This window comes from Crocodylus siamensis, chromosome 3 (assembly GCF_052110815.1).
Source record: "Crocodylus siamensis isolate JL-2025a chromosome 3, ASM5211081v1, whole genome shotgun sequence".
Classification (NCBI taxonomy): Eukaryota; Metazoa; Chordata; order Crocodylia; family Crocodylidae; genus Crocodylus; species Crocodylus siamensis.
This window is the reverse complement of record NC_143397.1, coordinates 220204218-220220873: the sequence shown is the minus strand read 5'-3', so window position 1 is coordinate 220220873 and position 16656 is coordinate 220204218. Positions and strand designations below refer to the sequence as shown.

The 16656-nt window shown below is 46.5% G+C and overlaps 1 protein-coding gene across 2 annotated transcripts in view; it reads right to left on the bottom strand.

Moving 5' to 3' along the window:
• The window catches only part of MTDH (metadherin), a 34357-nt gene extending 26659 nt beyond the window's left edge, over nucleotides 1-7698 (bottom strand). Inside the window, exon 1 of one of the 2 annotated variants that reach the window (XM_090040399.1) lies at nucleotides 6980-7698. In XM_090040399.1, coding sequence (XP_089896525.1) covers nucleotides 6980-7357 — 378 coding nt within the window. In that variant the 5' untranslated portion in view covers nucleotides 7358-7698. The remainder of the gene's footprint in view (nucleotides 1-6979) is intronic. The other variant, XM_090040398.1, reaches the window with a different exon arrangement.
• Nucleotides 7699-16656: the final 8958 nt, after the last annotated feature.

Here is a 16656-nt window from a genome sequence, read left to right as displayed (position 1 = left end):
CCCCCACACTCAGAGGGAACATCAACCAGCATCTAACGCAGGCGAATATCTACAGTTTAAGATTATCAGGTTGTAGAAAAGAATTGGTCCTATTTGTGTCATTCTTAACCTAAAATGTTCAACAATAAGGGTCGGTTTCTTAATTTAAGGTTTTGGAAAAAACTATTCTGATACACACTCATTTTACTTCAAATGCTCACTTTCATCCTTTTAAACGTTACTCTAGCCCAACCGCATATTTGTAGATAGAGCCTTGACTATAATACAAGCTGACTTTGCCTCATTTAAACTTAACCATCCAGTTCCCAGAAGTCCTTCAAAATGCTAATTAAAAATCATTTCAAATTGAAATTTGATTTATCTTAAAAAGTTGTTGTTTAAGCGGGGTGGGGAGGCAGGGAAATCAGAAAATGTATGTCAGACCAATTTAAAATCAAACACAAGCAACAGAACACATGCAATACCAGGGTGGATTTGATTTAAATCAAATCAATTCAAATCATGATCCAAGTCATGATTTAAAATCACTGGTCAGAAAGCCTCAATTTAATCATTGTTTTCTACAAAAAGTGCATTCTTGTTGTTTGATATAACCTTCATTAAAATATTTCTAAACAAGGTCTCTTTTACAGCCTGACAAGCCAGCTGCCATGACAGGTTTTCCCTTCTACCATACTATTTTCTCACTACATCTCAAATGAATGGACAGGCTATACTCAGAATCTTATTCCTCAAGACTTCTGGAACAGTCTGCTCAAAATATTTCTTTTCCGTTTCTATTCCCCCTCCCTCTTTGCATTTATGTCCAGAATCCTCCTCCTTGTCCAGATCTATTCCACCCCCAACAATCCCCTATTAAATTCCAGAAACTTTGCATTTTTAGAGAGAGTTAAGGGCTACAGATGCACCAATATGCCAGTGTGATATCAGATCGGCACTGATAGAAAGAAAATTGCCTTTCTGAAATTGGCTTTTTTTTTTTTTTGCCTGCCACAGCCAATAAATGTCCCATACATGCGTACAGCTGCAACACAGCATATAGGCAAGGAGGAACACAGCCAAGCAGGGTAGAGAGCTACATCCAGCTGGTAAGTCTGTTGTGATGGAAGGGGGGAGGGGAGGGGAGGGGCATGGGGGAGCAGATCAAGGCCCCAGTGGTGAGGGAGACACTGGGGCAGGGGCTGGGGCAGGCGCTGCCCAGGCAGAGGGAGGTGGGGGTGGCTCCCACCCTGCATACACCCTGGAAGGGCATGGGGGTGGGGAGGGAGGTGCTGCTGCAGGCTGGGACTTGGGCTGTTGCAGGCTGTGTTGTGGGCAGGGCAGGCAGCAGTACTGGTAGCAGGAAGCTGTGAATTTTGGGGTGGCTGTAGGCTTCCCCACCACTCTCCCCAAACACCTCCGCCCGCCCCACCTCGAGTGCAGCCCGGCCCAGCCCGTGCCCCAGGAAGAGCCCAGCACAGCCCCGGCCCCAGCCTGCAGGGGCAACCCACCCCACCTTGCACAGATCTGGGGGCATACCCCGCCCTTGCACTCCTAGGGTGCGTGCAGGATGGGAGCCGCCCACCCCCCCGCATGAGCCATGGCTCCATCCTGCACCCCACCTTGCCAGCCCCAGCCTCCTCTCCCTCCTTCACCACAGGGGCTTCAATCTGCTCCCCGCCCCCTCTATACTTCTTCTTTCCCCCTTCCCACCACAACAGATGTACCAGCTGGACACTGCTCTTCAAGCCACTGGGCCGTGCATCAGAAATTGGATTGGTATCTGCCGCTATGCCTCCTTCAGAATCGGCTATCTGCATTGGCCTCAAAAATCTTGATTGGTGCACCCCTAAGTAAGGGCCGGACTGTGTACAAAAACTTGCAGAGACAAGAGGGCTGATGGGTAGGTGATCAGGTCTGTTATTTCTCATCTCCATATACTTATGTTAACAAGGATGTTATGTCTGCAGACACAAATCCAGTTTGAAAACTGAAACTAAGCATCAGAGACTCTTAATGGGACCTTCTAGACCAGGGGCAGGCAATTATTTTGGGCAGTGGGCTGCTTAATGAGGTTTGGTGAGCTGTTGAGGGGCCACATGGGTAGCCCTGCCCCCTGGCTGCCAACTTGGAACCAGAAGTCCCACACCTAAGCCCTGACCTTTGCCGCCAGAAGTCCTTCTCCTTGCCCCCTGGAAATACTCCTTCATGAAGGGGTGAGGGGGTTGCCATCTTAGAACCAGAAAAACACAAAGCCTTCTAGAAGTCAAACACCTACTCTAACATACTTGTTTTTTTGTTATGATTTGTGTTGGTGTACTGTCTATAGGGGTAAGCACACAACAACTAAAAAAGAAATCATTTGTCTTGTGTATTGTGTGTGTGTGTATGGCTGTGTGTATGTGGGAGGACTTAGGATATGTCAGGGGGTTGTGGAATTTGTGGTGGGTGGGTGGGTAGGTATGTGGCTTTGGAACTTTCAGGTCTCTGAAACACACTGGACTCTACTGCAGTCAATGCAGGCAACTGGGGGAGCGGCGTGCGTGTCTGTGCATGTGATTTGTTCAGTGTGAGGAAGGGTGGGAGGGGTGTGGCCCACCCCCTCACACTCGCCCCATGGTACAAAAACAGGTGGGGGCACTAATGCTTGGCTCCTGTGCCCTGTGTGTGGGAATCCTGGGGAAACAACTGGCCCAGTGGGGGCTGTGCTCCTTGCAACGCTGGCCAGAGCCAGACACCAGCACTGAACAGAGCAGAGTACAAGCCCCTGCTGCCTGCCAGGGCTGCACTGGGGGAGACAGAAGTGTGGGGGAGTCCCCATGCCCCCTTCCACCCACCAAAAGCTCTGCGCTGCTGCCACCCCTCTGGGTGAGGGCTCTGTGCTGCAGCCAGCCCCAGCCCCAGCCCTCACTTTCCAACCTGCTGCCTGAAGGGAGCCAAATACCAGGGAAGCCTGCAGTAGCAGCCACTCCCCATTCTAGCTACACCTGCTCTTCTGCCCATGAGGGAGGGGGCAAAGCATAACAGGCAGGTGGAGGTGCCTCCCACCTTCATGGGCAGAAAGGCTGTGCAGGGCACAATTTCCTGGGAGGCTGCGCAAGTTGGCAAGTTGGATGAAAGTGCCTGGTGAGCCAGATCTGGCCCATGGGCTGTATTTTGCCCACCCCTGTTCTAGACTGAGTACAGTCTCATTGGGTAGAGTGATTTTCTTTAATCTTTACCAATCTATAGAGGAGCCTCTGGGACCCCCATAAGACTGGGGCCCTAATATCAGCTGTTGTGACCTATTTATAAAACATTTCTAAAAAAAAGTTACATGAATATATTGTTTCAAATAGTAAAATTAGAAGTTATAATCCCTATTCCATGATGGTATCTTTGAGCTCCAACATAACTTAAATTAAAACTATCTTTATATAGGTCTATTTTAAAAAAAAAAAAAAATCTTTAAAAAAAAATCATATATGAATCAAATACATTTAAAAATCTGATTTAAATAAAAATCCATTTAATTTTTTAAATTTTTATCCACCTTAACATGCATTCACATAAGGGGTTTAAAAAGGAGTAAGGGAGCTTAGCTACGTAAAGAAAAAAAAATGATAGTGCAAATAATCATACCTACCTAGTGTGTTGTAAAACCCAGTGCACCAAAGAGGGATAAATCTAAATTCAGAGCTGTAGAACTGCCAATACATATCTACATAGCTATTTCTTACTTTACCAGATGTAAATATCCCAGCATATACAGTGACTAAATTATATAGATGTAGAAATATGAATACAAGACAAATAAAGAAATAGCGATGCAGGTCAAAATGTGTAATTACAGTAAGAAGCACAGCATGTGTTGCAGTTAGGTCACACAACTGCACAAAAATTTCAGCACAGGATGTAAATGTTATTTTTGATTTTTCCCCCCAAAGAAATTATAAAAATTCAGTCAAAATTCCCTCATGTAAGAGATGCACAAAAAACTTATCCATTATTTTAAAAATTCTTCTACATTTAATATGCAACTACAGGCAAAATGGCTACAGCCTGAAACTCAATGTAAACATATTCAATTTACTCTGAAAATGTTAATTTAATAAATGGCACAAATATGACACATTTCATTTTTATTTTCATTTCATTTCATTATTTCTCAGGAATAATGCTGCCAGAGTAATCTCTATTTTATTTTTATTTTTTGGAGGAAGAGAGGGAGGATAATATATACAAGGTACAGGTAAGGCAAAACTGATTCATCCTATGCAGGATCTGCTCTAAAAAAATGAGATGAACTTTAATCTGTAGAACACACACCAATTTCTCTCTCTCTATTGTGAGATGATGTTCACTTAACAGTTCATAAGTATGTAGGCACCAGTTTCAAAGTTAGAAAAAAATATACAGCATAAAGTTCAGCAAGCACACTACATATGTAAAGTTTTGGCTTGAAAAACCTATTCACCTAGACCACATAGGAAACTTTCCCAAATGTGTAGAAAATGTTGGCACAAAATGTAAACTTACTTTTTATATAAAAGTTTCTCCCTAGTTCCCATGGTTGAAAAAAACCTGTATTTAGAAGACTGAGATTAAACCAATGTTCTGTTATCATCTTAAGTCCACAAACAGATGGTTCTAGAGCCACTGCTGCTCTGAGCCTTCCAAACCTTCTGTAGGCCAAAAAACTGGCCAAAGCTTGTTTGTACTTTTTCCCCTCCTCATTCCCTAGGAAACTGGCAAGGATCTTCAATTTTGTTTTGCTGCAAGTTTAGAAAGTCTCTGATCTGCAACAGAGGCAGGCACAGGGGAAAGGATTAAAAAAACGAATACTGCAGCAAACCAATACAAACATTCCCTTCACAGCACCAATAAAGCTGAGAGGTGTTGCAGAGAAAAGAGCTCCATCACTGTAGAGAAAAAGCATTCAGCCATATTATTCTGAATTCAGGCTGAGATGGGAGAGAAAAGAAGAAAGAATACTTGTGTAATAAACTTTCCGGCCGCTGACAGGAAGCACCTCTAACTAGCTAAGAAAATAAGAATTATCCAGCCTTCAGTCAGGGTCTAGGGACAAGATCCCACTGTACACTCCATTCCAAGCAGCTAGAAAATGCAGGCATTCACTCTTCAACTGGGCATTTCTGGGAAGTAAGACACCCTGGTACCACATTTTACAAATTCAGCTAGAGCTAGTAAATTTAATCCTCCATCTTTTGGCAGAAGTATTGTAGAGATTAATGACATAAGTGTGTTCAATATGTTCAGTAAATACTTATGACTATTTGAATAAATCTAACATGGAAGTATATTAAAACATTAGATTAAGTAACACACAACTGTTTAATTCCATTAAATGCAACAGGCATAGCAGCAGCAGTAAAAATATCATTGAAACTTTTCAAGCTAGCCGATGGTAGCACAAGCTGAGATTTTCTGCTACACAGCAGGCTCAGTAATAAAATAAAATTTTAATATTCATTTTTCAAATGCACACTGTCAATTCGTTCCTTATTAGAATACATCACCTTGACTACACCGTATCATCTTATATCACCACTTTGATCTATTTGAAAACTAACACTAAAATACAAAGTTGTTTAACCAAATTACAAGGACAGCTGAACAAGCTACAGGGACATTTCCTTAATGAAATGAGTCCCCTGGCACTTAACTGGATGACTAAAGAAAAAGGCCCACTGGATTTAAATCAATAAATGTACATATGGATACAGTACTTTTTTGATTTTAAGAATGTTTGTTCATAACAGGTGTAAAAATAATATTTTTTCAAAACATCCACTAAAGAGGCTCAGTGTTCATGGTTTTGGATTTTACTCATCTTGGCTAACAAACTTTCTGTATAGTACATTTCATTTTTTCTAGTATATTTTACAATGTTGTATAGTATTTAATGAATCAAGAAACTTCACTGCAAGTTACCATTTAGTCCACACGTAGAAGGAAACCACTGGTAAACTTTTTGGTTTTTTCCACAATTTTGGGGCCACGTCAACCTGAAAGTATCATTTTTACTCTCTCCTTTGAAGTAGTTTTAAGAATGCCACAAAGGTGACCTGCAAACTTTGTGCCTTCTGTATGTGCATATACTACTCTCCCACATATACCCTTTTTGCCTTTTCATGGAAAAAGCCTTAAAAAAAAGTTTTATTATTATTTTGATGTTTTCATTTTTCTTCTGAATAATAATCTTCAGACTTTTTTTGGACTGCCAGGTACCCAGATGTTTACGGTGTGCTGCTTTATAAAGGAACAAGATGCTGCAGGTTTAAATCGAAATATCTGCTCTCTAAAAAAGGTTATGAAACAAAATTTGAAAGTCAAACTAAAAGCCATCCCCCTTCCTCCCAGGAGCTCAGCTTTCATGCTCTTAGTTCTTTACAATGCAGTAATTTCACCAGCTCTGGTTTTTCAGGTATCAGTACTTTGACTGCTAAAATTTTGCTCTCTAGCCCCACATACAACAGGCTAAGCACTATCAACACAGATAGTTCCCTACAAGCAATTTCTAAAGATTTTTCTTGGGGGGGGGGGGAAGCAAAGAAACCTTTATAATAAGTGGCTGCTTCAGACAGAGGGGTCCTCACTGGACTCCACGCCCATCAGATGGCAGCAGCCCTGAGGAGGAGTGTCCCTCTAATGATTAAGGACTTCACTGCATCTTTCCAATGACAGGAAACACCTCCAAGGGAGGTGCAACTGGGAACCTGTTGCAGTGCCTGGCAGGAGCTGGCTGCATTACCCCACCCCAGGCAACACTACAACCGGCCCGTGGACCCCAGAGCCACCCACCTCAGCCCCACCGGGGCTTTTGCTCCGCAGCCCCTCAACCTGGAGACCTCAGGGCTTCCCCAAGCCAACAAGGGCCGCTGTGCCGCGCCGAGGCCAGTCCAGACAGCTCCGCCCGGGGCGTTGGCAGCGCCTCTCGGCACCACGTGAAGCCCGTGCCCGGCCCTGTCAGCGCGTCCCCCCACCCGGCCCCGCTCACCCGCGCCGCCTTCTCCGCCGGTCGCTTCTTGCTCCGCTTCTTCTGCTCGTCGCCCTTGAGCAACGCCGCGCCCCCTCCGGCCACCGCCAGCGCCTCCTTGCCGGGGCCCAGCGCCGCCGCCTCGTCCCTGTCGGCCGGGTCCCGCGGCTGCTTCCGGCGGGAGGCCGCAGCCCGGAGCAGCGCGGTCAGCAGCAGCAGTCCCAGCGCGGCCGGCACGAGCAGGGCGAGCCAGGTGGGCAGGCGCTGCGGCTCCAGGCCCAGCTCCAGGCCCAGCTCGGTGCGCAGCAGGCCCAGGCCCAGCGACAGCGCGTCCCGCACCCGGGCCGACGCCGCCTCGGCCTGCTGGGCCAGTGCCTCTTGCCAGGCGCTCGCCGCCATGGCCGTGCTCCCCCGCCGGCACCGGCACCGGGACAGAGGCCGCGCGGAGCGGGAGCTCAGGCCGAGCGCATCTCCCTCGCGCGCCGCTACCGCTGAGCCGGGCCGGGCGGGCCCCGCCGCCGCCGCCGAGGGGAGGACTCACTGGGCCGCTGCCCGCTCCGCCGCGCACCCCCTCCTCCGGGCCGAGCGCAACGTCACCGCTCCCGCACGTCGGCGTCGCGGCGCACGCGGGGCGGGAGGTGACGTGGGGGTGTCGCGGCAGGAGGCGGGTGGTGGGCGCGTGAGCAGCCACTCTCCTCCCCCACCCCTGTCACGTGACACCGTGGGGAGCCCCACCCTGCGAGCCGCCCGGGGGCGGGGCGAGTAACCTCGACGTGGCACTGCGAAGCCCGGCTCGGGGGGCGGGCCGTTGTGTTGGGCCAGGGTCGCGTGTGACGTTGCTATCCCCTCCTTCCCTCTGCGCCTGCGCGAGGGGGGTGGGGTGGGGTGGGGAGACGGGAGGGTACTGCCAGGTGCACGATAATGAGAATATTTGTAATGTCAGCCTTTCCTTTTGGAAAAAAATATTTTTGTTTTTTGCAAAAATCATGTTGGTCTAATAAAAGAGATCATCTCTACTATGAGTCGTGATTGCTTTTTCCTCTAGACCAATAGGGCTACAACCTGGATACCTGACAAAATGTAGGATCGTTTTTGAGGCAGCTCATTGACGATGGCTTGTGTAAAAGCCAAGTCCCTCTCAGGGAGTCTTAAGCCAGGGTTGGGTTTGCTGTCAGCACTTTCTGAGGATGATGACTGCTTGCCTCCAGATAAGTGCTTCAGCTTTGACCCAGTTCTCAGTCACAGCCAACAATATATAGTAAATAAGACTTACTTGCATACCCACTTGCATATTTTTTCAGTGCATGTACCATAGGTTTTCAGCAAATATGATAATTTTGAGCATCCAATATGATTATTTCATATTTAAGACCTGGCAATCCTGGGGGAGGGGGCAGCAGGGCTCTTGTCCCTGTGGGTGGAGGCGGCGCTGCGCCGGGGTGGCAGTGCTCTGTGGCCACCTCAGATATGCCTTCTCTGCCCCGTCTGCTGCTCACAGATGAGTCAGCCAAGTCCTGCTTCATGCACGAGCCTGTAGCTCAGGCCAAGCAAGCTCTGTACTTGGGGCTTAATGTTTTCCTGCCTCTTCTGTCATAGTTTGCCCCTGTGTAAATTAACTGTGGGACTGATCCACAGAAGAGGTGGATGCTGCAAATGCCCAGCTTGCTACATAACATATACGAAGAACGAGGCCATTTTGGAATAGGGGATTCACAATATCCTGATAAGTAGGAAGCCCCCCCCCCAGCTAGTCCCAATTGAAAGCTACTAAGATGAATGCTTCTGGCATCCTGTCTTACTCTGGGTTGCAGGGATACAATTCCCTCTTCAGATTTACAGTACTGGCTTGTCTTCCGAGTATGGGTCCATAAGGTCTTTCCGCCCCCAGAAGAGCAGGTCCGTGTCCTTTCTTCTGAAACACCAGCAGCAGCAGTGCTTTTGCATCTGCCCTTTGTCCAATAGTTGAACCATCAATTCACTCACCTAACATGTGGATTCAGCCTGTTCAAACCCGTCTTTGGCCTGAGGAGATTCTAATCAACTGCAAGACATGGAAAGGATTCTTCCACCTCCTTGGAAGGAGGCTTGACCCTGGACACCGCCTTGGCCTCGCGTGCAGCACGGCTCCTCATTAAGCCATCAAGCCTTCTGTGGTTGGTGGTACCTCCCTCTTGCTCCTATTGAACCTGTTCCATTCTGTATCATTGAGCTGGAGAGGGAAAGCAGTGATTAGGGCTCTCATCTGGGAGAGGGGTAACCCCAGTTTCAGTCCCTGCTCCAGCTATTTTGTTTGTTAGCTGTTTAGTAAGCTAGAGAATCAAAGTCATCCTTGCCTGATACAACTTTGATTATTCCATGTGAAGGGAAGGAGGGAGTAAGAATATGGTGCATTCCTAAAAGATTGGAGATGTAGGCTAGTATCCCTTCCAACAGAGGAAGAAACTTAACACAGGAATTCTAATCTAATTTTTTTGGTTAGGAAGTCTAATCATTGAGCCATTGGGTAAAAGCAGTGGCACAGCTGTCATCATCATCAGCTCTTGGCCGACTTTGTGCCAAGCCTGATCTATTAGGCATGCTGCGAGAATACCTACTAGTTGGGCCCAGGCTCTGGCTGGGCTGCAACCCTGCACCCACCATCATACAGAAATTGGGGGGGGGAAGGGTATGTGCCCTCAGGCACCTGCAACCATGGCTGCAGAGGACCCAGGAAGGAGTTGTGCACTGCCGGTGCTTTCTGCGTAGTATGGGGGGCAGAATTCCAGGGGGCCACATGCTGCTGCCACCAGCATCGCCTGAGGACTCTCTCTGCTGCATATGGCCTGTGTGGTATTTGTTATTTCATGGTGTAAGTGTAGCAACACTATGTACTTTCAGTAAGTGTCTTCTAAAAGAAATTAGTGACTGGGTAAACCAGTTAGTAAAACACTGATTTTTAACCAGGATGCCAAGGTACCCTGGGGTGCTGGAAGATTATTTTAAGGCTGGTGCAGGGTACTGTTCAAACTTAGCACTGAGTTGCAAATAAGGTGTGCAGACACCTACACATGATTCACAAAATAAACCCAGAGATTTCAAACAGGAATCCATAGTGTCAAAACCATCCTGACATTTTGTGGTCTAAGTTCTTTGGAAAAATTGTCATTTTATTATTCTGTAGTAAAAAACCAGACGCTAAGACCTGCATTTTTCAAGGGTGTTTTGAATCTAATGTGGATGGGGTGCCTTAATTCTAAAAATTTTGAGACTCACTGAAGTAAAGGCTAAATTTAGCTGCAAGGCTTAGCATTCACAGTCAGGACCAAATTTTTAAATGAGCTCAGTGTGCTGGGTTTTTTGTTGAAGATGATGAGGTTTTTTAAAAATGTAGCTGTTAAGTATCACAGTGGGAGTTTCATGTTACTGAACACTTTGGGAAGTATTTCCCTTATTTGTGTGCTTTAGCAGAAGTTGTCTCTAACTTGGTCCCAAATTTGATGGGGCTGGCCTCTTAAAATATCTGGTTACCAAAGCGTTATGAGTCCTTTCAAAATTTTAATCTTTGGATTCCTAAGTACTGATTTTGCTGTCCATCCAAAGCCACCTACTTTCCAGTGCTTTTAAGGGACATATTTTGAGTGAAATTCTTCTAAAGTCAACAACATTGTGCCAGATATTAATTTAGTATATTATTATTTCAGTTTGAATCCTTATTCGTCAACAATTTTCCTACTGCAATCACCATATTCTGCAGTCCTCTTCCTTAATTTATTAACAAAATATCTATTTTCATGTACAGTGTTTTTGTTAAAAATGCATTGGATATTTTTGTCATGAATTTAAGGTATATTGTAATACAAATCAACTTTTCATTTGTTTTAACAACATAACTATAATCTCAGCCACTATCAAATACCAGTGTATTTGCTTTTCTATTGTAAACACAATAGCTCTTTCATTTGCAAGTATTTATTTGCTGTAAAAATTCTAGCAGTAATTTTTGGCAACATCCAAACCTTAATTTTTCATGCTACTAACTCTTGACTAGCAGCCAAATTCTGCTTCATTATCTGTAATTGATTTCCACTGAAACAATGCAGCTTGCAGAGAGAGATATCTCAGGAAGAATAATAAGGTTTTTTAATTTCAGTGAGCTTTAAAAAGTAATACTGGTATTGCTGAAACAGTGACAATTCTTACTGTTCTATAACCCTTTGATGCTTGAGACAAACTTACTGAAAACTTACTGTGTAATTTACTGTTTACCATAATGTTAGTTGTGGATCTAATTCAGCCATCCTTACATGCTGAATATCACATGACTCTGTGTGTAGTTCTGTTGCTTAAATCCTGTTTTTTTCTATAGCAGTGGCAGAACTGGGCTTTTTATAGTAGTCAATCAATAATGGTGGAATTTATGAGCAAATATTAACCAACATAATCAATAACATTTTTAATTAAAATACATTATCAGAGCAAAATGTTTTGCTTGCATCAGAGGATATCATTCTGGCAACAACTAGGATTGTTTTTAAAAACATAAGATATTTACAAGCTAGTTGTTATTATGCATTATAAACTAGCATATTGAAGGCATTGCTGCAAGAATCCTAGTGAAGACTGAATTCCAAAAAAGGATCTATTAAATTTAAGAGCAGCTTAAACACTCTAAAAGCAGCTCTGTGGCACCACCAAGTGGTAGCATCATTGATTTCAGCACAATTCAAGGATATAGGTGTTGTGTAGGAAAAAGGGGAGGTTTTAAAATCATGTTAGCTGCCTCAGGTAACTAATAGGGCTGTCCGAAATTTTGCCAAGTGTTTCATTTCAAAGCTGTTTCAAAGTGTTTTGAACTTGAAACAGCAAAATCGAAATGAAACAAAAAGATTTGAAACAGCTTTGAAACAAAATGAGGTCACTCAAAACGTTTTGAAAGTTTTGGAATGTTTCAAGTTTCGAAGCAGCCTGGCAGCGGGAGGAAGAGCAGAGCCCTGGCTCTCCCCACCTCCCACCGCCGAGCTGTGCTCCATGGGGCTGGGGAGCTGCTCAGAGTGCCCCCCAGTGGTGAAAAGCAGGGAGAACCAGGGCTGTGCTCTGTCACCTGCTGCCAGGCTGAGCTCCATGGACCTGTGGAGCTGGTTGGAGTGCAGCCTGGCGGTGGGGAGGGCCAGGGCTGCGCTCCAACCGGCTCCACCAGCCCCACAGAAATCAACCTGCCCTCCCAGTGCGGCTAGACTCCTCCTGGGGTGTGGCCCCCTGGATCTGTGTGCTGGAAAACAGGAGGCTGCCACTGTGACGAATGTCATGAGTTTTGCTTTAAACAGTTTGATGCATGGTTTCCCAGAAACCTCTGCACCTATCTGCTTGAAACTTGGCAGGCTTCATGCCCTCAGAAGGGGCTACCTTTCCTGTAATTTTTATCTGTTTCAGACAAGAAATTACAAAGTTTCAGGCATTTCCACGATTCTTTGGGTAGATGTGATATCTTTTATTAGACCAACTAAATGGTTGGAAAAATTGTTATTTGCAAGCTTTCAGACACAAACACCTGCCTTTAGACATAGGGAGAATCTGTTGATGTTTGAGTGCTCTCTCGGGTGGTATTCCTGGTATTCTACCTAGGACAATATACAAATACCAGCAGACTTTCCCTATGCCTGAAGTGTTTGTGCCTGAAAGCTTGCAAAGAATAATTTTTCCAACTATTTAATTGGTCTAATATAAGATAGCACATTTACCCAAAGAACCTTTTCTGCCTATTTCTGTGACCCAACACAGCTATAACCCACACCTAAAGTCAATGGCATTGTGACAGATATTAGTTTGGTATACTGTTGTTTCAGTCTGAATCCTTATTTATCAACAGTTTTCCTACTGTAATCACCATATTCTGTCTGCTGAGGCCAGGAGAACACTGAGGATAGGAGAACCCCAAGACTGGCATACCCTAGACCCCTGGCACTTGCACATTGAGCCAGGGACCCCTGGACTTGGGCACAGCCCTATGGATCCAAGCACACCATGACCCAGACCACAGCAAAGCCCCACCTACCTGAGCAGGAGCTGGTATACGTGGTTAGGGTAGTGGGGGCAGAACCTTGGGCCTGGCCTGGCATGGAGGCAACCCTGTCATCTCCATGGCTCAGCCACTGCCAGAATTCATGTGTTGATCTGGGGTGCTAGCAGTGGTTTTGGCTGCAGCTGCATGTTCCTGGAGTACTCATGCCTGTGGGGGGAGCTGCAAGTATCCAAGCCAAGATAGATAAGTGAATGTCTCTAGAAACTTCAGGAGCAGACAGGACATGTCAATCCACCTTGGGTTTAACAAGCAGAAACCCCCGTGCATTTCCACATCTTGGGTCCATCAGGTGGGAGCCCCTGGAAAATTTGAGGTCAAGGGCCACTGTGAAGCAGGCCACTCTGACCCAGTGAAGCAGGAGCCATGGCCACTGGCTACTCTGAAGCAGGGGCCATTTCAAACTGGAATGATATGGAGAGCCATGTATATGCACACATCTATCTCTTTGCAGCCTAACCCTCACTCATTGGCCCCATGAGCACTGTCATATACCATGGCAAAGCCTAGCTTGTCCTCCTCCAATGTCCAGCCCTGGGCACACAACTGGGCCCAGACAAAGATGCAGGATTTCCTTTCCATCTAGGGCAAGCAGGAGATCTGGGAGCGGCTATGCAGTGGGTACCTCAGCAGGGAAGCATTTGAGTGGCTTGCTGAACAGATACAAGCGCAGGACCACAACAGGGACTAGGTGCAGTGCTGGGTGAAGACCAAGTGAATGATGCAGTAAAAACATGTGTCAGCAAAACATATAGTGCCAAAAACCACACCATGCCCTTCTATGAGGAGCTGTCTTGCTTCTTCATCATCAATAAGACTATCTCCAGCCCACACACTTATGGCACCACTGGGGAGGTACAAGAGCAGTCGCTGGCAGGGCCCCACCACAGATGGTGGTACAGGAGGCCCCTGGAGAGATAGAGGGCTGGGTACCCAGGACCAGGGACGCTGGGGCAAAAGGTGTGCTGGTGCAAGTCTCCAGCACATTGGAGGAAACAGAGCTGAAGGTGTACTTGGAACTGGACTTCAGGTCCTTCAACCTTTTCCCAGGTGTCATTGAATCCATGGATTCTACTGCGGAGGGACCCAGGGCCAGCTCTGATAGCATGTTCATCACAATCCAGGACCCTGACACCATGTCCTCCACCTTGTGGGCACCCTCACCATAAGTATCACTCCCCACCTGGGTACTCAACTTCACTAGCTGCAGGTGAACACATGGCACCAGGGACAATGTTTCCTGCATTGATGACGTGTGCCACATACCAGGAGTATTCCACACCTGCTTCTCAGACACCTCTTTAGTGGCCCCCTCACAGATGTCCAGAGTGCCTGTCAGTTCCTCTGGTTCCAGCACAGTAGGCCCCACAGCACCTGCATCCAGTCCTGTTATGGTTCTGGCAATGATTGTGGCAGTGAGTCACCGAGTGACCAGAGCCCAATGCCTAGCAGGAACAGTTCTACTCAACACCTCATGGCTGTGAACATGACCCGGCCACTAGGGGAAGTGCAAAGCACCTGGAGGGAAGCAGTGATGAACTGGGCCATAAGTGGGCCATGGCTATGGCCAGCTGGGTGGAGAGATAGCAGGCTGATGATGCCCTGCTAGCCCTAAGCCCCCTGTGCAAGCCTGTCTCCAGAAGGCACCCAATCAGACCTAATACCATTCCCTTCCACTCGGGGACTGCTACTAAGCCATCATGGTGGAACAACCCAGAAGGGGAGTCCCAGTGTAGGGACAGAAGGAGGTAGGGGATGATGAAACACTGCCACCCCAAGTGCTCAAAGCACAGGGCCCAGGCTACTAATTGGGCAAAAGTTTTCATTCGTCATCGGGCAGGAGACTCCCTTTTCCCCTCCCCTCCTTGAATACAGACCAGAGGAACCCAGTCCTCCTCCTTGTTCTCTCAGATGTTATGGAGGACACAGGCAGGTGCAATGAGATGCAGCAGGTACTCTATGTCCACCTCGAGGGGTCTACTCAGAGCCCACTAACATGCCTTGAGACAGCCAAAAGTACATATTTGCTCAGGCAGTAGTTGATTGCTTCTTCCCAAGGTCCAACTGCCCCATGTAGGTCTTCAAAAGCCAGGGAAGTAGTGATTAGGCCAGGTCTGCGATAATGAGGGGTGGGATGAGGATATCATTGACATAGATACTGGAGATCCTGTGACTGTAGCATCTGTTCACTGTTGGGAGGAAGGGGCAAGTTATAGAAGACTAGGCATGTGGGTGCTATTCACCCAGCTGGCAAAGTTGGGGGTGAAGTGGTCCTAGTGGTCAACGACGTTCTGCAGGATGATATAGAAGAAGCTCTTCCAGCTGATGAATTTCTTGGTGTCTTGGGGTGGGCAGAGGAAGAGGATGTATATACTGTCCATGGCCCTAATGCAGTTTAATAAAGCCCATGTGGCAAACGTCAGCAGCCATCTCCTGTAGGTTGATGAAGGGGATGAAATAGTTGGCCAGGAAGTTCAGAGGCAGATGAAATGTTGGCCACCCCCCAGCAGCTGTTCCAGCTATGGACTTGCCCATATCAAAATGGTCAGTGGCAGAGCAGTAGGTGTTGGGGGTAGCCAGCTCCCAGATGGCAATGGCCACTTGTTTCACCAGAGGGAAGGGGTTGGTTGCTGCTGCTGCTGCCTGTGGGTCAGCTGGGCAATTATGTCCATGAAAGTGGCCCAGCACATCTAGCTCTGGATCCACCGTTCAGCATCTCAAGTATCCAAGGTGATCCACTTCCACCGGCTGTCTAGAAGCCCGCAGGGCATGCTGGGATGTGTGCATCAGCACCCCCTGCCTGTGGACCTCCACTAAGCTCAGGTTGCATGCAAGGGTAACTATGTGTATTGTGTGCTCCCAACCTAAACTTAGGTCACTCAAAGTAAACCACATAATGTAGATGGGGTCTTCTTGCTTTCTGAACATCTACACATACACTTTGTTGTAATTTTCACCCTTTGATGCTTTCTGTAACCAACATAAATAACACCAGTCAGGTAGTTGCTCTAACTTGATACAAGAGGATTGGTTTTGCAGAGACAGCACCAGAGTTTGAGGGCTGCAAGGATCTACGTTACCTCATAATCCATGTACTCATCTGTGTGAAGATCTGAGAAGATCTGCTGCACCACAAAAATATTACCTCTAATCGGAGACTTGAACCTAATTCTTCTGTTTTAAAAGTACATAAATGATTCTAGCTGTAGAATGGAGACAAGGCTTATAACGCATTTGTTGTTAATTAATGGTAGCGTCACATCTGCATTTGTGTTTTACAAAGTGAAGGCATGAACCCAACCCCACAAAGCTCCTAATTCTGGATGCAGCCAAACCGTATAGACATCTCACATTTTGACCATAAAATTTCCTAAGCAGCTAGAATTGTATTTCAGCATGACCCCAGTCAGGTGCTAAATTGCTCAATCTTATAATTAAGTTTAATTAGGATCTAGAAGCTAAACAGTCCTCTGCCTAAGTCTCCTCAGAGGCCTAATCCAGTAAGCATTCTCAGAACAGACCTTACACACACTGACAGGAACAGCTCTTCCCCAAAAAATGCTCTAATTACGCGGCTTTTACTTAAAACTTTGGCCCACAGTTACCACATTTTTTAAAAGAAAAGCTTGATCCTGTGTGAGTT